At 44.4% G+C, this 22,357-nt stretch overlaps 1 protein-coding gene across 1 annotated transcript in view; it reads right to left on the reverse strand.

Annotated features, from left to right (window-relative positions):
* Window positions 1-22,357, reverse strand: part of ALPK1 (alpha kinase 1) — a 48,676-nt gene that overhangs the window by 19,097 nt on the left and 7,222 nt on the right. The window contains exons 2-3 of the mRNA XM_026848188.1: window positions 12,031-12,263; window positions 7,004-7,158 (exon numbers count right to left, since the gene is read on the reverse strand). Coding sequence (XP_026703989.1) covers window positions 7,004-7,158; window positions 12,031-12,151 — 276 coding nt within the window. The 5' untranslated portion in view covers window positions 12,152-12,263. The remainder of the gene's footprint in view (window positions 1-7,003; window positions 7,159-12,030; window positions 12,264-22,357) is intronic.

Genomic DNA, 22,357 nt, shown 5'->3' on the forward strand with positions numbered 1-22,357 from the left:
AGGAGGGGGAGAGGGGGAGAGGGGTACGTGCACACTTTGTTTTCACATCTGTGTCCACGATGTGAAATGCATATGTCTAATTGAGTTTATGACACAAAGGGAACCTCACGGCTGGGAAGTGGAATCAGGTGGTGAGAGAATTAAATTTGCACCAGATTTCTATACATGGACCATTGGGGAAAATGCAAAACAGCCTTTAGTGAAGGGTTTTTTTCCTTAATGGCAATGAGTGGGAGGGTGTGCTGTTTGCATGGTTTCCTGCATTAGTGGGTTAGCTCCTCCTCATGCCGGGGCTGAAGTTTGGGTCCCAGCTTTGGGTTCAAAGCCACAACGCCTCCTTTGCATTGACAATGGGGGCTGCTCCCAAGAGAGGGGAGAAGCTCAGAACCAGGGCCATCTGGCACTAGGACTGGCAGGAAAGCGTCAAAGGGAAATTATTGGTGCATAGTAAATGAGGACGACGAGGAGGGGAAGAAAATAGGGGAAAATCTTTATGTGGCAGCTGATGTAAGAAGAATTACAAGCCCAAATAAATGAAATATTGATTTAATCCACTCTCTCTGCCCTCTTTATAAAGCAAAGATCCTGAAGGCAACCCCCCCTCCCCAGCTTGCAGGCTCAGGAGGGTCCCCTTTGGAAAAATGCCGCTGCAAGCAGAGAGGTTAGAAAGCAGGGACAGGAATCATTTCATTTGCAGAGTGTACCCACAGTTTTGCAGACACTCTGGATTTCTGTGTTTGCTTATAACCATTCCTCTCAGACTGCTTCAGTCTTTGTTTCTTTTGTAACTGCAGTTGCAGTTTAAAAACTTTAAAAAACACCCCCAAAACTAAGAGCAGACAACAAAGAATTTCTAATCCTGTGCACAGGGCAGGAGTTTCAGTGGCATGTACTTCCAGGTGCTTCAGTTCTCTCCCAAGAGCTGTTCCTAGTTAGCACTTCACTGAACCCTAACAAATTGCCCGGTTTTCTTTCCCTCTACATTTGTCCCCTGTCAGATTAAACACAGAGTCACAACACCAATGGATTTGGCTGGAGTCTTTCACCCTTTTACCCCACACACTGTTAGCAAAGCCTGTCTTTCCAAGAGACCAAAGCTGCTGTCACCGCACAGGACTTCTCTATCAGTCTCTGCCTTTCAACTGGCAATCAGAGCCCACTAGACAAATAACAAGGAATTAAGCTTCCTATCACCTCTGTGATGGGCAGAAGAAAGCATGTCCATGAGGTGCAGACGGATACACTCAAAACACAGGACAGTCGTCACAGAGTAAATAGCTGCAGACTGAGGAATAAGCAGCTCCTGGACACTTTCCTCTGCTCAGGGCAGAGGAGAATCCCGTTTAATGGCTTGAGCTTCTGAAACTGTTAATTAGCTCAGGTTATTCATCCTGAAGCCAATGGAGAGTTGGGTGTTATTCAGTGGGAGCAGCTTTAGATCCATAATTAGCAGCTCAAAACACCACAGAATGGGTCATTTTTTTACAACTGACCACATCTTGCTTTACCAACTAAGAAAGAATGAGAGGGAGAGTAACTCCTGCTTTTCTCAAGAGCCCCCCTTTTTTGCAGTTTAACTGGCCCCTGATTTCATTTTACTGCTATTGGGATGTTCCACATGCTACTCTCTGTTTCCACTCTCTAGTTGAGAGTCATTGCTGTTTGCAGGATGCAGAGCTCCAGCAGAGCAGTGCCTGGAGAGTCCCGCTGGCAGGACCAGCTCCATCCCTTGCAGGATAGAAAGGGCTTCCCACATTCCATCAACACAATGTAGAGAAGGCACCATCCCTGACCAAGCTGCTGCTGGCATGCAGCTCACAGCACAGGGTAGCCGTAATGAAGAGAGTGCACCTACCCGTGGGAGAAAGTGGAAGAACCATCTGCGTGATGAACTTGAGTGGTCTCAGGAGGGATGAAAGCAACAGGCAGCTCAGGGTACTGTACAGCAGCATTTTGGGGTGAGGACAGAAGCAGAACCCCTTTAAAGTGCTGAGGAAGCTCCTCAAGGGTGAGTTCCTGGGGGCCTCATGTATCTGACAAGGCAGCAGGGGCTTGGGGGACCACAATCATCTGCAGGAGTACCTGTTCTTAATTATTAACAAGGATAGGTGCAACAATCATTTTGTGGCCCTGATTTGTCCTGCTGTGCTCAAGCTCTAGACTATTTATAAACTATTGTGGTGATTCCCCGTGGTACATTAAAATACTATGTTGAAGGGGATATTTTAATACTTAAAAATAGCTAAGTGTCAGTGACAGCATAAGGGAGGCTGGGGTGCCACAGATTCCCTCTTAGGCTGAATTCTCACTTACATCACTCTCCATTTCACTGGGATCACCCAAGAAGAGTTCTTATGAGGCAGGTAGCAAAAGGTCAGCCTGAACAACCAAGATCCCAGGGCTACGTTTTAGGGCTTTAATTCTCCTGTTACCACACCAACAGTTGGAAGGAGGAGAAAACTAAATCCTCAGCCCCCTCTTTAGTTCTTTTTCAAAGGCCACCAGCTCTTAAGTGCCACACACACACACCTAAGGGTAGTTAGGGCATGTCCCTCAGAATGGTTTCCCTAATGGCAATCCATCAGCACGTAATTAGCCAAGGCCCAGGCAAGGACTGCAGAGCCTTATTTTCTTCTCTTTTCAATATTCCCATTAAGTCCCATGAGATTCTGTGCCAGGATCCACACTCCCCTATCCACAGCATGGAGCAAGGGTCAGCCTGCACAGCTCCCTACAGCAGGTGCAGAGGGACGTGCAGGAGCCCTACTCTTGGGGGCTTTTCCTTTTGTATTCACACTGTACCTATCCCAGAAGGTCCTGGTCATGGATGAATGCCTGAGCCTGGATGCAGGAACTGTTGGTACATATGATAAAAATGAAGACAACCCCCACATCATTACAGTGGGTTTTCAAACGGACTTTGATCTTTCAAAAAAATAATTAAAATATTAATGTGCCATGAAGCATCCCACAGGAGAAATACTTCTGTGCATTGAGTTGTCCTTCAGTGAAACCCACAACAGGGTTTGTGGGATCAAAGCCTACGTGTACATGGGCATGTTGCCCTCTATTGGCTGGTCACTGAGCATGAGGCTATTTCCATCCCTTGGAATAGCAAAGATCTGCAGGAAGGGTAACCCCTGGAAGCCGCCCTTTTGGGTCTGCAGCCCCAGTCCGAGCTCTGCAGCGCATATGGTATAATATTTAGAGAGAAAAAGTAATCCCTCCTTATTTATTCTTGTCAGCAAGGATCGATGCTGTTACCATTCTGATTTTGCTTTGGTTTGTTAAAAACAAAAATCCCAGTGCTTCCCAGTTTTTACTTTGGATACTGATGTTGGTTATTGCCATTCAAGCCTTAGTGCAGACTCCCACTAAAGGGGCATTCAGGCTGAGATGAGGGCTGAAGGATGGGCTTGGATTGCTAACCGATGGCAGCTGACAGGGAGGCTCTCTTAGAACCTGCTAGAAAAATGTGCAAAACAGTATCTTGAGCTTGTTGAACTGGGGTGGCCTTTGTATTGGTTGGTGAATCCCCAGCAAGGAAATAAAAACCAACAAACCAAACCAAACTCAAAACACCCCACCTTCTGTAAGATGCAAAGGAGGGCTGGTTTGCCTCAAGGATTACAGTAAATCTGTTGCCTTAAAATCCCTAGGGAGGTTCAGCAATTTCATGTAGTGGACAGAGGGGGGAAAAAAAAAGGAAAGTTTGCGTATATTGCCAGAATCTGCCCTGAGCCCTGCTCCAACAGCAGCATGGTTCCCATTGAACGGAGGCTGCAGCAAAAGAGCTCCAAGGAAAGCCTGGCTTGCTGCAATCCCCTGTCCCCCCCAGCCAGTTTTGCCATGCCTACTGCTTTAGCCAGTGTGCAGAAGTAATGAGCATCCCACAGCAAAGTTGAAGAAGAGCACTCTAAAAGGCTGCAGGTGCAGGTGGCTTTGCCTTCTTGATGTGTCAGAGTAGCATGCAGCCGCCAGCAATGGGTATCCCACTTTTTAAAGTGCAACACTAAGGCAAACTCTTGAAGCCAAAGCCTAATCCGCTTACTCACTGTGTGGGTCTCATGGAGCTTTTCAGCCTACTCACAGTGTAAAACATCCTCATGGTGAGCCCTGGTAGCCAGCTCTGTCTGCTTGTAACACCACCAGTGTGTTATGGTAATGAAGTGCCTTTCATTCATGGATCTCAAAGCACTTTTTAAATGTAATGAATTACGGTTTATGAGCTTATTCTAAGCATGGCAAATTAAAATAAACAGAGATGAAAAAATTTAAAGGTTTTTCTGAACAATAAATCGACAAAGACTTATTTTTTTTCCTCCAGGGAATTAAATTAATCTTCTGTCCCTCATGCCAAAAAAAAAAAAAAAAAAAAAAGAAGAAAAAAGTTGCTCAGACTTTTATCTTTCCTCATCACACTGTAATCATTTCTCTTCAGCCTCATTTCCCCCCCAGCTTTTTATTCAAAGAACTGAAGCAGCCTTTGCTCTGCCTTGAAATTTTATTAAAAAAGAAAAAAAAGAAGGGGGGGAAGGAATGGATGAAGGGGAAAAAAATCCCTTTTCCTGACTAATACTAATAATACAGGTCAAAATGTCAGTCTATCTACAATTAAATGGAAAACAAAAAAGGTTTTCCCTTTTTCCCATGGTACAATGGCACTGGAATATAAATTACCGATGAAGATGAAATAATACTTCAAAGCACATGGGGAAAGGCAGCACAACGTTTACAAAGTATTTTCAACCACAGGATGAAACATTGAAGACAACAGTAACCAATGGACTTCAGGGGGTGTCAGTGAATAGTCTAAAACTAGCATGCGGTAGGATTTTAGGTCCCTATAGTCTATGACCCCATGATATGCTTTGTTTAACAAGGGCAGCTGCAGTTATCAACAGATGTTTCAGCAATAAATAATTGGTATCATCTCAGAAAAGATCCATCTACCTGGGGAGAGGGCATAATGCTGCAAACACTGCTCCACTATTACAGCCACATTAATCTCCCATCTAGCCAGGTCTCTCAGGGAGTTTACTGCAGGTGTTTATCCTGGGAGAGATCAGACAAACGCTCCAAAGTTAGAGCACTGCGTGGGGATTGTAAAGGAGGTCAACCTCTGCCATAAATTTCTGTCTAAGGCCACACACACCAAAGAGAAAAAGAAAATAAATACCCAAGAAGCAGCCGCTCCCCGCCCCCCCAGCAAATTCAGGATCCCTGCAATGTGGGATGCTGGTGAGGGGATGCAGGGCTGACACCTCCCAGCCCTGCAGTTGGCTCTTCTGAGCTTCTCATTGCTCAGTGCTATTCAAAGTAATCGTCATTCTCAAACAAAACTTGCTGGGCTTACTTGGGCAGGGCTCTCTCTGAAGCAGGTGAAATCTCCTGGCCACCTTGGAGTTAAGAGCAGCTTTGCAGCTGGGATTTCAGCAGGACCAGACCTCCTTGCCCCAAACCCCAGATTTTCACGCCAGACTGCGCCTTCCCATGAGAAATGGGACTGTGTTGGCTTCAGACATGCACCACATTAAGGAAAAAAACTCCCAAACCCTCACAAACCTCATCTTTATTTTATGTCTATCCTGCCAAAGGGATACTTATTAGCCTAGGTATTATGTTTACCATTGAAAAGGGAGTCCTCTATTTGCTACAAGTCACATCTGACATGCCTCTGAGAAAATCAGAAAAGCAAAAAGCAACCTAAATTTCTCACTGCTTTCTAATCTTTAAGCTCAAACTCATTCCCTTACAGGATGGGATCGCCAAGCACCGTTTGGATCCTGCAGCTCCTTACACAGCCAAGTATCCTTTACTCGCAGGAGAAGTCACATTAAATTCTTGCCTTTCCTGCCTAGGTTTTGGCCAACTTTGGTCCTCAAAATAATCCTATCAAGTAATTTTCTTGAAAAAAAGAGAAGCAGGTGATGAATTGTGCAAGCCCTACTAAAGTGAGTAATCCTCATTACCTCCTAGCAGTGCTGAATTAAACAAGGTGCAGCATTCTTTTCAAATTCATGGGGATTTTTAAACTTTATGTAAACATTCAGCATTTTAGTTTTATTATAATACCAGTTCTTCAGGGAAGAGGTAAACATTACCTTACTGGAAACAGAAACAGAACTGCCCTGTGAAACCAATGGACAAAGCACGTGCCCAAACTAGCATGGACTGAGCATGAAAATGAGCAGAAACAGCATAAATACAGTCCAAGTCATCACTGCATGCTTCAGTGAATGAGGTGGTTGTTCTGCAAGGTGCTCAGTGCACGGACAATCCCTATATACCTCTAGGATCACTTATAGACAAGGCAGTGACAATGCCCTCCACTCTGCAATGTCTTTTATCATTACTATCTAGGCACTTTTTATTTTTCACAGCAGCAGTCAAATGCCTGGACACACTCAAAACTTTATCCTATGAATCCATTTTATCTTTTCTGCATCGAGTAAAAACCACATAAAACTGCAGGTACCAGCAAGACCTCAAACCAACAGCCTTTTGTGGTGTTGCACATCCATCTGCTGCAAACTACATAGCCAGCAGAGCAGAAGCCTAACGCCGAGGCAGAGCTCCCACTGATCTCACAACCCTGGCTGGGTTGCAGTGGCAGCAGAGGGCAGGACTTTCCTTCCCTTGGAAGATGCAGTGATGACATGCAGATGAGCTGTCTCACAAAGAGGAGGAAACTGTGATTCACACATGTTGCTTTAAAGCATCTTTAATGAAAAAAATCGAAGCTGTATGTAGTTCTTGGGTCCCTCTCTTGTCTGAGGACTGAAACAAATAAAAGTCACATCTCCACTTTGGCCCTTTGGCCTCTGTGAGCAGTCCCATCCCAATGCAGACTCACTCACCTCTCTTTGCCAAGCAGTTCCTCACCTGCTGCTGCCACCATGCAGAAAAATAAGCCCCTGAACCCACAGGTGATACTACCTACCAAAGGTCTGTGTACCCCTCAGTGGGACATTTTACACAACAGATGTGTTGAACTTCATACCAGCAAATCAGGAAGCCTTGCGCTGATCATATCTTGCAGGTTTGTTTTGTCTTCTGGGCCAAGGTCTTGTTTGTATTGCCACTTCTCCGGCACAAAGGGCCACTTCATTTCCTTTGCCTCTTCCAGAAGGGTTTTCAAGTCCTCAGGAAGCAAAGCTGAAAAGGTCAAAGAGCAGGTAAAGATATTGCAGCGAGTTCAGGCACAACACTTACAACAGAGCACCTACCGTGTAAAAAGCATACCTCCCCTCCCCCTCGGACCTTCTCCCAGTTGCTACCAGCTCTTAGCTCTTGCCACCAACCTCATTGGGAGGGAAGATGAGCTTGACCATTATCGGTTACCCTTGGCTGCTCTGCCCTCCAGGTAAATGGGAGCTGTCAGCCATTAAAAAGGCTTTTATCAGGAAGTCACACTGACTGGTGGATGGCTGGGTGTGAAGAGCTACTCTAAGAGACAGGAGGAAACCTGTTCCCCCCTGTAAGGAGAGGACCCTGGCAGAGCAAATGGGGCCAACAGCACAGAAGACCTGTCTGTTTTGCCAATTATCAGGCCTAGCATAAAGGACACATCCAGCATAAAGATGAACCAATAACCAAATTGTATTTGATACAAAAGGGTCAGTACATGGGTGAGCGCTGGGGGTACGAACAAGTCAGATTATACATAATCAACATCAATCCCACTGACCCCAGCAACGACACCGCACGACCAACAATGGGTGGAATAAATGGTGAAATGCAGTTTCCCATAGAAGGGACAGGAGACAACTGAGTCAACAAAACAAATACATAAGACCAAGGAAGCCACATACTGAATCTCTACACACTGTCCCTCTTGCTCAGGGCTTGCTGGTGACAGTGGCAGAGCCAGCTTGAAAAACTGCATCCAAACTGGGAGATAAACCTGGACCATATAAAGCAATTAGACAAAGATCTAAAGGGATATAAGGAATAACAAGCATACAGTCTTGAGAATTATTTGACTGATAATTCAGTAAAAAATAAGTTGTTGGCTTGAGTTACTCAACCTGATCTCAAAGCAGTAGTTGTAGACTACAGGACACAATTTCCCTCAGCATAAGAGAGCTCACTGCTATAGCAAGATATAAGCAGAATGCTTTAAGCTACATGCCTGAGAAATGTGATTAACATGGCAGCGCCCACAGATGCATGGCAGATGCCAGCAGAAGCTTTGCTATGACATACCCTGTTTCAAGCTGACTCACCTTTGAAGCAGATTGCAACAGAAGTTAAAAGGACACGATGCCCTTGGTCCAGGCATGCTCCTACCCAGGCACATGGAGCCGCACAGAAACCCCAGTCCTCACACCTTTCACCCAAGGGTTTCCAATACCTACTCAAAGCACAGCTTCCCTCCCAGCTGCAAAGGCCAAGCACAAAGAAGTCAAAAGGAAGATTTTCCTTTTGGATGAGGGCAAAGTACTCCCAACTCCCATGCCTGGCCCCTGATACTCCAGTGATGTGCCAGAGCTCACAAGGCAAGAGTTTAGTTTGCCCCTGCTCCCTCCACAGGTTGGCCTTTCACCTCCCATTTAACCATTGGCTTCGGTTGGATCTCCAACCTGACACAACTAAGGATGCAATTGCTAGTAGAAGCACACAGTTAGAGAGCCAAGCTTGGATTTGTCCTTTCCTTTCAGCTACAGTCCACATTTTAATTTTCCTTCAAACAAGGGTGAAGCTGGAGCCCAAGCGTGCTGTGCTGTGCTAACCACTCGGCTGGGCAGACTCTCTGGCCAATAAAAGTGGATTAACAAGGATTATTGACCAGATGGGGTTAATAGTGATCATCAGCTGCAGATCTACCCCCTTCTGGCCATTAATCCCCAGAAAAAAACCCTGCTCAGAGACCATCATTGCTTTTATAAGGCGATGCAATAAACATATAGTACATATTTTTTTAATCGGTCCTTTACGGATGACTGTAGAAAATTCACTACATAAAAAGTCTATTTCATGCTCATATTACAGCACATCCACTGGCATGTTTTTCCTAGGAAAAAGCGGGTAGCCAGATATTTAAGGTCCTTTTTCCAAAAAGTCACCCTTAAAAAGATACCACTTTTTCCAACCCGCATCTTCTCACTTGTTGCTGTAGCTCTGGATACGCTTCCCATTACACATCCCAGTTCAGGTGCAGCCCTTCTGAATTGGTGTTTGGAGGGGGTCAGCCCTCCACACTGTGGCAAGGGGGTCAAGCGGCAGAGCTGGAGGGAAGAGGAGGTCGTGCTCCCACCCTCACATCTCTCACTGCAAAATCAGTGCAGGAGGAGGGATACTCATCTCATCACAAGGAACGCAAAATGACAGACAAAGAACTTTATCATTTGACTTTTTGGGGAGGGATCTAGAGAAATAGGATGCTTACCACAGACAGCTTTACTATCTCCTTCTCTACCTTCTTCTGTCTTTCCAACACAAACTCATGCTTACTTAACTGCACTGAAACAGGAAAGAATAAGTGTCAGCAACTATGAAAATAATCAGTGGGATAATGTGGAAGCTGGTATCCTCTGCCATTACTGCTGTCCTCTTGTTCCTGTTTTCTATGATATCCTTAATTAAACCTTAATCCCCCTCTTACATGATGCACTAAAGAACAAAGAATATGGCCAAATTCTTTAATATTGAACTTTGATTTTTAAAGAGGCATCCTCAGCAGTCACCTCTGCAGAGCTGGTTAGAAATGGAAATCAGGCTAACATTTTCAGAAGGATTTGGCAATCTAGGAGCCTTTAGTCATCTTTGGGGTTGGACACTTGTGTGAGCCTAACAGGATACTGCTTAGAGTCTTGCTGTGACATCTAGTTGTCACCACATAGAAATAAACACAATTAGTGTGTTAATGACAATAAAATGATGCTGTATCACAAGAACATCCACTAGAACCACACCAACCAGTTGGGGAGCTTGTGTGAACAGTCCTGCAGCTTGCAGCTATAATCCAATTTACAGGATGAGAGCTTACTTGTGTCACAGATAGCTGTTCTCGTCAATAACTGTTCTCACTGCAGGCGATATAAATTCATAAATTGACATTGAACTGGCACAGAAGTTGATTGGAACAATTTCTGGCCTTAAAAGAAACGAAAAAGCAATCCATACCCACCTACTACCCCTCCTGCCCCCTCAACTAAAGAGAGATGAGGGTGCACTCCTCCTCTCCCCTCTTCCCTCCATTTATAGGTATATGGCTTTCAGTTCCTCCTGTGCCTGGTCTGAGAACGCTGGGGTGAACAAAGGCAGCTGTGGGAGGAGAAGGGGGCAAAGCAACTCCCTCTAGCAGGAAGGTTCCCCCGAAAGCTGAGAGCTGGCTGACCTGCGAGGCCCTGCCTTCGCTGGGCAGAGAGCCCCAGCAATTATTAATGTTGCTGTCACCGCCCCGCTGCTGGGTATTTTTCTTTCAGCTGATGGGAACACGGTCCTCGGAAAAGACCGAGCATCACTTCAGGCGCTGATCGCCCATTTCCTGAAGCAGTTTACCTGAAGGACCATGTCTAATCAAGTGATTATAAGGGCACTGATTTACCTTATCTGGAACTAAACTGATTATTTCTCATACTCTGTGGTATTTAATAGGAGAAAAGGAGGGAGGAACGTGAGGGGGAAAAAAAGCGCTACCTGATTAGGAGTTCAAGAGCCTATTCTAAGGAGCCATAATAAAACTTAAAAGAATTTTTCGATGAAGAAACAAAGTACCCTTTGCTGAAAACAAAAAAAAAAGAAGAGAAAAGTCTTCCAGTATCCATAACAGAAACCTATATGCCATTCTCCACCTCAAACAGACTTAGGTGCTTCAGAAAAAGGCAGCTGACCTCCCAGCAAGAACAGGGTTGGTCAGAAAAACATATTCTCAACGGCTCTGTGCTCAGAGACAAACAAAGGATTTTAAAGATCAAATTAACGTTACGGCCGAGTCATTCATGCAAAGCAAAACTAAACATTATTAACACTAAACTGGAAAAAGGACATTACTGCAGATGAGTCATGCAAAGGAAAAGATCCACATAAAGAGCTTTTTGGTGATTTTTTGCTAATGGCTTTGTTTTTCCTCCCAAAAAATTTCACCTTCTTCCTTTACTATATCCTTCTGTACTTGCTGAAGTTATTTTTCTGTGTGGCAGAAAGGAGTACATAACCTCCCTACCCTGTACCAAAGTGGTGTAACTCAAACAAATTCAGAAATTCGAATGCGGCTTTTATTTCATGGATAAATAAGCTGTGGTAATGAAGTCACGCAGCCCTCTGAAAGTCTGAACCTAGAGAAAACTGAACCATGCATTACATCTTTTTACATCTGACATGAATTGGATTTCCACTGGAATTAATTTTTTTTTTAAATTTTTTACAAACAATTCTCAAAGCACCATGGCAATAACAAAATAAATGCTGGTTTCCAGCAGGTAATGCCAGCATTAAAACAAATGAAGAACACTTCTATTACAGCTCTTACTAAATAATGCCTCCTTTCCCAGTTATTTATTCCAGCCATTAGCTGGCATGGATTTTCCTTTCAAGAGGGATACTGCAAGTTTTTTTTCTTTGGACACCACTTATAGAGGTCACGCACATTTTACAAGATAAAGATTCAGGCAATGAGCTCTTTAATATATTAGGAGAAGCTGACAAACAGAAAAGGCCCTCCCCCAGTTCCTATGAAAGGAGAGGAAATATGTGCCCTTATTCAAAAGTTGCATCCTTTTTTTTCTTTCCTTTTTTTTTTAATAACTGAAATTTATGTGCATCAGCAAACTTTTGGGCATTGTTCTTCCCAAACTAAACTGTTCCTTACAGCCTCATGTTTACTGAAGCCTAAAATTAGAACTGACAGCAATTCACTGCAACAAAGTGGACTTCTTTCTCTGCCTGCCTGTAGCCTGCATCCCATTCATGGCCTCGAAATCCAGGCATCTCTTGACAATCATCTGCCAGGAGAAGAAAAATAGGGCAGGGCTGAAGACCAGCAGTTGCTGCTGTGGTCCTGCCACCTCTCCTGGGGGTCCTCACCTTGGCACTGACAGTATTCTCGCTCATCTTCCTCGCCTGTGTCAGCCTTCGCCAAAAGGAGTGTGTCCAGAGCTCGCTTGCACTCCTCCAGCAGTGTGGCCACGGCATTTTGATTATTCATGAAGGCTGATCCCACTCGGCTGTGAACTGGGTGTCCCCGGGTGCACAGTGATCAATTACTTAAGAGAAGACACGGATTCTAAATGAAAAGGATCCCTTCAAGGCTGAGGTACCTGGCGAACAAAGGAGGGGGAAAATGATTAACTAAAGTATCATCAATTATCTGAAAGGCTCAAGCAGGGAGAAATAATAGGGGAAATACATGAAAATACATGACAGCCTCGGAGGACTTTATTAGAGGAGTGTGTGAAATTACTGCAGGGTCTCGGTGACGAACTGTGTGAAGCGAACATCTCCGAGGTGCCAGGGAGAAAGGACGGGCTCTTCAATGGAGCTGTGAAATCCCAAGCAGGGAAGTGACTAGCCAGGCTGTGCCGAAGCCCTTTGCACCTGGGAGGCTCAGGCTGTCGCACACTGTTAGCCTGGATTGAATGGCAGAGCCGTGCGTGCTCTGAACTCGTGGAGGAGGCTGCGTGCGTTTACCAGACCACAGGGGCCCTCTCTTTTACCCTGGGCCATGGGAGCACATTGCTTCCTCACCTCCTCTCACGCTAGCCTGGCTCCTGCCACAAAACACGGTGCTCTAGGCAGTGGAGCAAAAATAGTTTTTGAAGGAGCCTGCCAGAACGAAAAGACTTTTTGCTGATGCTGCAGCATGCAGCAGGAACTCACCTAGCTCAAAGCCACAGGCCTGCAGGACAAGTGCTGCAGTTGATCACAGCTTCACCAGCTCTGCGACAGACAGAAAGGACTGGGGCTTTCGACCATCTTAAACACACAAGGCTTGGCTTCGTCACAGCCAGGTCTCCCACAATCAGATCAGCTCTCAGGAACCTTTCCAAATCTGATAACCTCCATTTCCCACCTCCCACACCATCCCTCTGCCTCCCCAGGCTGCCCACCTTGTGCCCCCAAACTCAGGAAGCGCTGCTGGCACCAGCATTGCCTGGGTGCTGCCAAGCATCCTTTAGGCCAGGGACACCCACAGCTCAGGGCCGAGGAGATCAACGGTTAGCAGCCAGGTGTGGGCTCTGCAACTTGCACATCATGTGGAGTGTACCAATGCTAAAACCTTTCCAGTTCCTACAGTAATTTGGGGGGAAGTCCCTAGTAGCAGAGGTCTGTCAGTGTCTGCTTGAACTGGTTCTATCCAAGGCTGGCTCTCTGTACATTCACCTGGCTGTCTGGTCTGCTATAATTTTTCCACTGCAAGCCCTTCAGGAGCTTAGGACATTGCCAATGGTGATGAATTAAAAACCCAACCATTTCCATCCTAGGTATCTGCTCAGCATCTGCCGAAACAGTTGAGCAGCTTTCAAAACTGAAGCATGAAAGAAATACTTTGGGTTTTTTCCACCAGTTTGGTGATGGTCTCACTCACAAACTACTCCCACAGTTTGAAGCAATATAGTCAGAAATAACCTCTGTGAAAACATTTCTGAAATTGGGGAAACGGTAAGGCTATGAAGGAGGAAGGGGAGTGCAAAGGGACACACATACAGACACAGTTTGTTCTGCTGACTAGAAGAAATTACTTACATTTTAGCAACCAAATTTCCAGACTTTTTTTTTTTTCCTTTCTGTTGCAGCTCTGGGATCACTGGATCCCAGTGCTGGTGACAGATAGTCTGTTTTCTCAACAGCACCAAGTAAGAGCAAGCTGCCAGATTGAAAAGCAGAGGGCAAAAGAGATGCACTCATGCGAAAGCAGAGAGGATCAGAGAGCCTGTCGTGGAAGGGCAGGTGGAACAGGGCAAAAGATGGGATTCATCAGCAAAGAGCCTGGAGGCAGGAGGTGGTCAGTGGGGTTGTGAATGACTCTGCAGACAAACACCAGAAAAAGAAGAAATTTAAAAACTAGCCAAAAAAGGAAGGCTAAGGGCAGGAGCACAGGCACAACTAGACAGCAGGGTAGACAAGCAAAAGATCAGCTAGATGCAGAGCCATGGATAAAAGGCAAGACTAACACTTAAACGCACAACATTTTCTAGCATCTGAGGCTTGGCTTTGTGATCACAGTGGTGTTTTACTGGCGTCGATCCTTTCTGTGCAACCAACACAGGGGAGCACCTCAGCAGGACTTCCTTCTACTCCCGCTGCACCCCAGAGCACAACACAAGAAGGTCCTGGCACAGTATGTGACCAGCTGCAAAAGCAGACTGTAGTCTTCACATTCTGAAGGGTACAAGCCATCCTCTAGTAAGAATTAGCCACAGAATAGAATCTTAGAATATCTTGAGCTGGAAGAGATCCCTAAGGATCATCAAGTCCAACTCCCTATATAGGGAATCTCAAGAGTACAGTGTCGGACTAAGGAGCTAGCTTCAGTTCTTAGGTCTGCTGTTTATGTCAAGTCATGCAAGCTGTGCCTCATTTCTCCTCGTCACATACAAGAGAGCAGAACAGAGATACCATCTGAGATCAGGTCTGTTTGCTAGGCTTCTCAATGGACAGCTAGAAACCTCAGGTGCTGTGAAGTCAAGTTTGTCAGGGTCTGTGAGATGTTTACTGTAAGAATGAATAAGAAGCCCATATAGTGAAAAAATGCTCTGAGGAACAGCACAGGTTTCATTGCTGTGGTTGCAACTCTCAGCCAACCAACTCTGTGCTCAGAAAGCTGTTAAAAAATTAACCCACCAGGAAAAACAATCAAATAAAATATACAATACAGGTCAGAGTTCTTATAATGAGAGCAGGTTAAAGTCTGCATTCAAGGTTCAGTTCCTGCATTTCTGCTGTTTTCCCTCCCCTTTATAGCTCTGCCCAAGCTGATATTTCTATTTTCCTTTTCTCCAATCACTTTTTATTATAATTGCCTTCCTGGCAGAGGATTTAGAGGTGTTCTCAGAAAACAGGTGCACACACAGGTATTGACACAGTCCAAGAATACAACTTCTAAGCATGGCAAAGTTAAAAGAAAGCCACAAATGCAGAATTTATAGCTGAAAGCCTCTCCTAGTGCTTCTCTCTGCAGCCTGGTAAAGGACATTGAGAAACAAAACAGAAGGGGAACCCAGAAAGGGTTCTCCATCTTTTTAAGCTCCAAGTAAGAGCAAACAGGGCCACTCCATGCAGGGCACCATCCCACAGGGTTTGAGCCAGGTGAGCATAGCTGGGGGCTGGTAACAGGGTGCTGGGATCGCCCCCTGCATGGCAAAGGGATGGACCAGGCACAGGGCCCGTTTAGGGGTTGCCATCAGGAGCAAAAGGAGACAGAGTCAGAGACAGGGCTGGTGACACAGCTACAGCATGGTCCAAAATCCACCCAGGAGACGGGGCTGAACTGTCACTGACAAAGATCATTCTAAAAAGAGCCCACCACACTGACGGGATTTGCTCACAGCACAAGGTCCTAGTCCACATCCTAGTTCACAAAGGTCCCTCTCCCTAAGCACCTCCAGGTCAGCGAGGACAGACATCTGAACCTGGTGACAACACCCAGAAAGTAGACTCTCGGGAAAAGCAGAGTCCTCTCCCTGCCAGCTCTAGAAAAGTGGATCCAGTTGCTGGTTACCCACCAGGGAAAAGAAAAGCAGCCCCCTTTACTGTAATCACAGTAACACACCTATGCTAGCATTGCTTGCTGCATTAACTGCCCTGACATCTGCTAATTGATTTATCTGATTACCCAGCCCTGTGGGAAGGAGCGTGCGGCCATCCCGTGAGTACCTCCCAGGTTGGAATGAAGCATCCCTGCCATCTGGCCCTGACTCCATTCCTTTGTGTAATTGATTTCTCAAAAATCTCGTTTTCTAGGGAGTCCTCTCTAGTAACCGCTGCACACATATACACCTATCTCAGATCCACTGTGAACATTAGTCTGACTGAATGGAGGAGACTGCTTCAAGAGCATGCAGAAGCATGGTGGAGAAAGCTTGCCTTCAACTGCCACCTCACAGCCCTGGTAAATATATGTTCATAAACACAATTTTCGATGAAGGTGCACTAAAATAAACAAGTGCTGGGACACTCACCTCTACAAAAAATAACATGGCATTAAGAGTATCCAAGGGATCTTACAGACATGCTCCAACTTATCTATCTATGTTGCAGTCCAGAGCCCAAAATTAGTCTTTTAAACCTCGCTCATGGAAAATTAAGAGGGCTGCAGTGCTACAGCCTGGAAGATCACATTGGATCTTTACTGTAAGCAGGAGGGCCCCGTGGCTTTGTGAGCCACACAGACTGCCAGGCTCACAAAGAACTGATGGGACTTAGCAGGGAAGCTTAAATTAGTGTCGAAGTACAGCACTTGGCTTCTTAGGATTGTAAAGATTTAACTCACCAGGAAACTGCCAGATCTATAACAGTGATAGATGAATGTCAGCAAGCGAGAAATTTTTCAAGTACATTTTTCCAAAGAACTGAATAAACAGCAAGGACACTGAGACTAATAAATAATGATTTACAACAGCAGCGACAACAAAGTGCTGGAACCATATAGAAAAGTGCAATAAACTGTACATTAGTACTCAGAAGGAAGATAGCCTTTTGAGACCCATCACTAAGGGCATGACTTGCATCATAAAATCAGCTTAAAATGCAGCGAAGAGCTTTAAACTATAGGAGCATCCTTTACACAGATGCTACTTTGCAGGTTGTGTTTTGTGACAGCTGTAGCATTGAATGACAGCTGGGATGTGAAAATAACCAAGCACACAGCTTATGGACCTGGGGTAAATGCAGGACCTGAGACTAAAGTTGAACGGCAAAACCAGCAAAAACTTCTAGAGGCCTTTAGAACCCTCTGAATGCTTACTAATTAGCTCACTTAAAGTGCTGTTAAATCCTAACAAACAGTACTTTAAGGACACTACAGATGTGAAGAGATAAAAACTGCAGTTTCATATGCTGCAAAACTGTCCAGACAAAAATGTTCTCTAAGGATGCACCAACCAATGTTGTAGCTACCACTTCTAAAACACATAATAAGAACAATTTTGCATCAGATTAAGGATTTAAGCATTTTTGGTGACAGGAAAGATCCTCTACTCCAGCTCTGGGCAGAGAGTGTTTTTAAATGGTTGATGTAATTTTTAAACAGAAATGACAGAAAAAAAAATAATCAAATCTGTGCCTTTTCTGGTTGGAGCCTGGATTAAAATAACTCCTTGCATCAAATATGATGAAAAAAAATTACAGAGGTCTCAGTGGATGAGAAAGTATATTTCTATGGTTGCCATCTAATCGGAGCTGGAGGTCAGAACAAGAGGGAGGAAGGGAAGGCAGAATTGGGTAGGCTACAGTGAAATGATCTCTTTAATCAGAAATGGGCCATACTGTGACATTTCAGAGCCCTTGGGCTAGAAGAGGAAAAGATCTGTCAAGAGAAAGGAATTTTAAGTTCTGCTGTGGATAGAAGGAAGGCTGGGAGTCAATCTAGCTAGTTTAAGACCTCAATTAGCTTTGGAGGCTTTAAGAAAAAGAAGATATAATTGCTGCGTTCAAACTTCAAATATGGCAAGCATAACAAGCATTGGTTTCTCAGACAACATCATTTGGGAAATTTTCCACAGCATTATGGTCCTGAAACACAAATTAGAGATCGCCAGACCTTTTCTCTCTGAAAATATATTATCCTAATTTTCATGTTATTCAAGCTACCCTCCAGTTCCAGGGAGACTAATGAAGAGGAAGCAAAGACCTGATGAGTTCCATGTGGAGACTACATTTATGGATTAATCCCAACAGGGAGCAAATAAACCTTATTCCCAGAGCTCTCGGTTGGGACTCAACACAATCAATCGAGGAATGGATAGTTATTTATGACCAGGGCTGTTTTGACTTTCAAATAAACATTTTAATTATTTTAAGTGCTACACTGGAACTTAGAATCTGAGCCCTGTTTTCATTTTGATGCCTTGCTCTCCTCCCTCCTAATCCCAAACCACTCTGGTCATTACAATACCGTGCAAATGATACTGATTTTCATGCCTGTAACATTTGAAAGCATTTGCCAAGGTAAAATCCACCAGTAAGCCAAAGTAGGGAAAAGGAAGGAAGACAAGGGAGGAGGATCCCTCTGAGCGGAGCCTGTATAAATGAAAGGAACTCAAACTACACTGGGACTAAAGAAGCAGAGGTGTCCAACTCTGAAACCCCTTTCTAATCATGTTGGCACACCCTGATCCATCTTTGTGTGCAACTTTGCCTGCTCTTACAAACAATTTTAATAACCAAAGTACTTCAGAGCATTTCTAAGTTATTTTCCAATTCAATATCTGCACCACTTGCATTTCTAGCTTTTCCCTCCAGTCTAATTCCACAGGCTTTCCCATATCCTTTAGCCATGCCAACACCACAGGGCGGGACAGCATTGTTAGTGCGTGCTGGGGTAGGAATCCTTGCCTCTGACTCTGTGAAATCCAGTTTCCTTGTTCTAATCAAGTAATTAACTGCCCAACATGAAGACTGCACACAGCAGCTTGTGGTGTAATGTGGCCTATCTACACATGGCTTCACTGAGGTCAATGAAGTTACACTAATTTTTGCAGGACCTTTTTAAGCTGGTATGGTCTCTTGTGAAATAAGGATAGGGTGAAATCATGACACGGAGGCAGTGCTGAATCCATTCTAGCTGCACCTCCTCCTGCAGCTGATCAAGTTATGGTCTCATCTTCACTCCATATTATGCTATTTTGTTTCCTCTTGCTTTCTGAAATCTTGCAAGAGATTGCCCCTAGAAGAGTGACTGAACATTGAGGCTGGTATTTTTCCCTTCAGCAGGTAACAGGGAGCATGCGCATCATACAGCACCCTCAGCTGCTCTCCCTCCTGTGGATTTGCGCACAATCCTTCTGGGGTCCTTCCCATTACATGAGTCAAAAATAACAGACTCGACTTTTATTTTCAGATTTGGCAATTTAAGGGGAAAAAAAACCCAAACCAGAAAAAGAAAACATGCTTACAATAATTTAGCAAAGGTTTCAGTGATTAATATCATCATCCACAGAAAGCAAATTCAGTTTCTTGACTACTTTAATGCACACATGCTTGTGTTTTCCTAGAGCCTTTACCTTGCTTTTCAATGCACAGAGGCTTTGCCACATGAAAGAGAAAAGATGGTTTAAATAAAAAAAGAAAAAATCGATTTGCTAGCAGCTTTATTTATTTATTTATTTTACTTCTCTGGCTTAAAGACTAGATGTTTTCTTTTGGTAAAGCTGGATATACCAACTGGCATTGGCTGTATTAAAATAAGGAAGAAGCTCAATCAAAAAGCCTCTCCTAAGGCAAGCTTTCTTGTTAATATGCACCAACATGAAAGGCTTTCTTTTCATCCTATACAACTACAGTGTGTGTAAATTGCAGGGGGCTCATTGGCATAAATCTTGGCTGTGACCTCTGAGGTAAACTGGATTTACATTACTTTCTGACAAGAATTAAATGAAGGCCTTGTGGATATATGAACAGCCTTCTAGACTGCAACAGATGGGCATGAATGTGCTCCCTAGGCAAACTATCAGTGACATCTGTGTCCTCCAAATTCTGGTGGTCTCAGCCAATTAGCAGGCAAAAGAAAAAAAAAAAAAAAAAAAAAACATAGCCAGAGATGAAGCAGAAGTACTTCTGTTTAGAAATGGGATCAAGAACAGCCTCCAGCAGCAAGGAGGTGGTTAGCCGGCTGGGTATAATACGGAGGCAACATTACAGAAAAAGCTGAAGTAATTAGGTAGAACAGATATTAATATTAATACAGAACAAATCCCAGCTTCAGCTAAGCCTGCATAAGACCAGTGTAATGGGCTATCACGATGGATTTACACTGCTATAGCAAAGAACAGAGTTTTGTCAGTCCAAAAAAGCAGAGGAGGGGTCAGAGTGAAACCTGGTGCCTGACACAGCTAAGGCAGGCATTGCAGAAGCCTGACTCTTGATCTGTATTCAAACCTCCACCACATCCTGCTCTCCATGCAGCAGTGTGAACCAAGCACCCAAAGAGAAACCCTGCCCGTGCAGACCTGCACTTAGGAATCATAGAATATTACAACTTGAAAGGGACCCATAGGGATCATCAAGTCCAACTCCAAGCATGCCTCCCCGGGTGGATGGGGTCAGGTATGCAACATACTCAACAGCTGCCGCACCTGCTCCAAAGCTGGGCTTAGTGTATTGTGGAAGAGCATTTAAGCTGAAAACAGACCAGGAAAAGATCTTTTCTGGTACAGTTTGCTAGAACGAGGTTTGGGATTTCTTAGTGCAGCACAGACACAAAACAGAGCTTCAGTAAAGTTACTTCTATTAAAAACAAAACAAAGAAGAGCTCCAGCGCTTGACTTCAAAGCTGCCCTCAATCAGAGAAGGCGTTCGCCAGCACTTTTGTAGGAGCAGTCAGGCTGTAGGGTCTCGGGGGGGTGGCAAGTGGTGGGGGGATGATCACCCACAGAAAGCCACGTAAGCCAAAACCACATGGCAACTGCCCACTGCACAGAGCTGGCAGAAGCAGGTAACGGGGAGTCAGAACTGATAATCTAATTACACAAACTCCAGTTTGCTAAATACTCACTGCCCAAGATCCATGTTTTCAGGTCATTCAATTACACCAGAAGAGTGCCCCAGACAGATACAAAACATGCAATAAAAGCCGTTCCTTACAAAACCTGTTCTCTGTATCCCAGTTTTTAACCAACCTCTACACCCAGCCACACACCCCTCCCATGCCGTGGCAGGAGCGGGCAGGACCTCTGGCTAAAACCAGATCTGCAATGGACCCGACACTGGGTGCTGAACAAAAGCACCTGTTGTTTTGGCCTGGTCATGACTTTTCAGAGAGGCCATTTGGGCACTTTCCCCTCACCACTGCTATCTCATGTACTAATAGGGGATGTAAAAAAGAGAATAATTGAGGGGCAGATCAATAAATTTAAAAGTTCTTAAAAAAAAAAAAAGAAAGACATAATGAATTTGGTACAGCACATATTTTTAGATCAAAGATGTCTTTGAAGTGACAAACCCTTAATCCATAAACTACTGAAGCACTTCCTTTCTCTCCCAAACTACTTTTTGTCAAATAAAATGGAAGTTAAGGAAATTATCTTTATCTGAAAATGGCCAAAAGAAGCCATCACCTAAAGACAGCCTTGTCAAAATGACAATTGGGGAAATTGTTAGGAAGGGGAGGGCTGACGACTGGAGGAATAAGCTTGCTGTTTGCTCTAATCTGGTCGGGCAGGCCCCACACAATTCCAGTCAGTTTGCTGTGTGAAACAGCTAAGTCTTTGTCAATGTGAGCAGGGGCTGGAAAGACTTCTCTTTCATGAATATGTATCACCACCCTCCACATCTACAGAAAAAACCCCTTCCAAACAACAAAATAATTAAAAAAACCTCCACCCTATCCACTACCAAAAAAAAAATAAATCCCAGGACAACAACATTCTAAAATGTGGAGCTGTCCAGAGAGAAAAAACTATTAAGTAATGAAAGTGCACGTCTTGGAAACAGAGCCAAAAGGATCTTCTTCCCAAAGGCTTTCTTTGGACTTTTATTCCCCAACAGACTGGGATGAGGCACTTCAAGTCATCACTTGTAAGTACACAAAAGCAAAATGGCCCATTGGGGTATACAATGTCTACCACTGTATTTTATATCTAGTGTTTGAACGCACTTGCAGGGACATCAAACCCCAGGGCACGAATACACAGTGCTGGGCTGGTAAGATGCCTCACATGAAGGCCTGCTTACTTGTGTGAGGAGGAAAGCACCCATAGCAGGTTTAAATGCTTCCATGGGCAAAGGTTTCAAGTCCAGGCACCAACTCAGCTTCATATCAGAGTAACAAATTCCCTGTGAAGCTTACAAATACACATCAAAAAAAGAAGATGATTCTAGGTTTAATAAACTACATACAGCACACTAATACAGTAAGAATGGGTGCCTTTACATGTGACACCACAACCGAGGCTTTCAGAAGCAGCCAGTGATTTCCCAGTGCTCCCACTAAAATAATTTTCTGAGACATGTTCATGACCTCCTGGAAATAAAATCCTTCACATCTCAAGTCAGACACTTTGAATCACAGGTCCCCTTGAAGTTTAGGGGCTTTTTAAACATATATGCAACACTAAGCTTCAAGCATTCGAAAGACTGGCATGAAACTGAAATTGGAGAGCCAATTAACCTCCCGGACTGCCAGTTGAGGCTGATGTATAGACATAAAGTGCCTTAAAAAGAAGAAATGGCTGAGAAACGCGTGTCAGAAATACTG

This window comes from Athene cunicularia (genome assembly GCF_003259725.1).
Source record: "Athene cunicularia isolate RWA chromosome 4 unlocalized genomic scaffold, athCun1 chr4_part2, whole genome shotgun sequence".
NCBI lineage: Eukaryota > Metazoa > Chordata > Aves > Strigiformes > Strigidae > Athene > Athene cunicularia.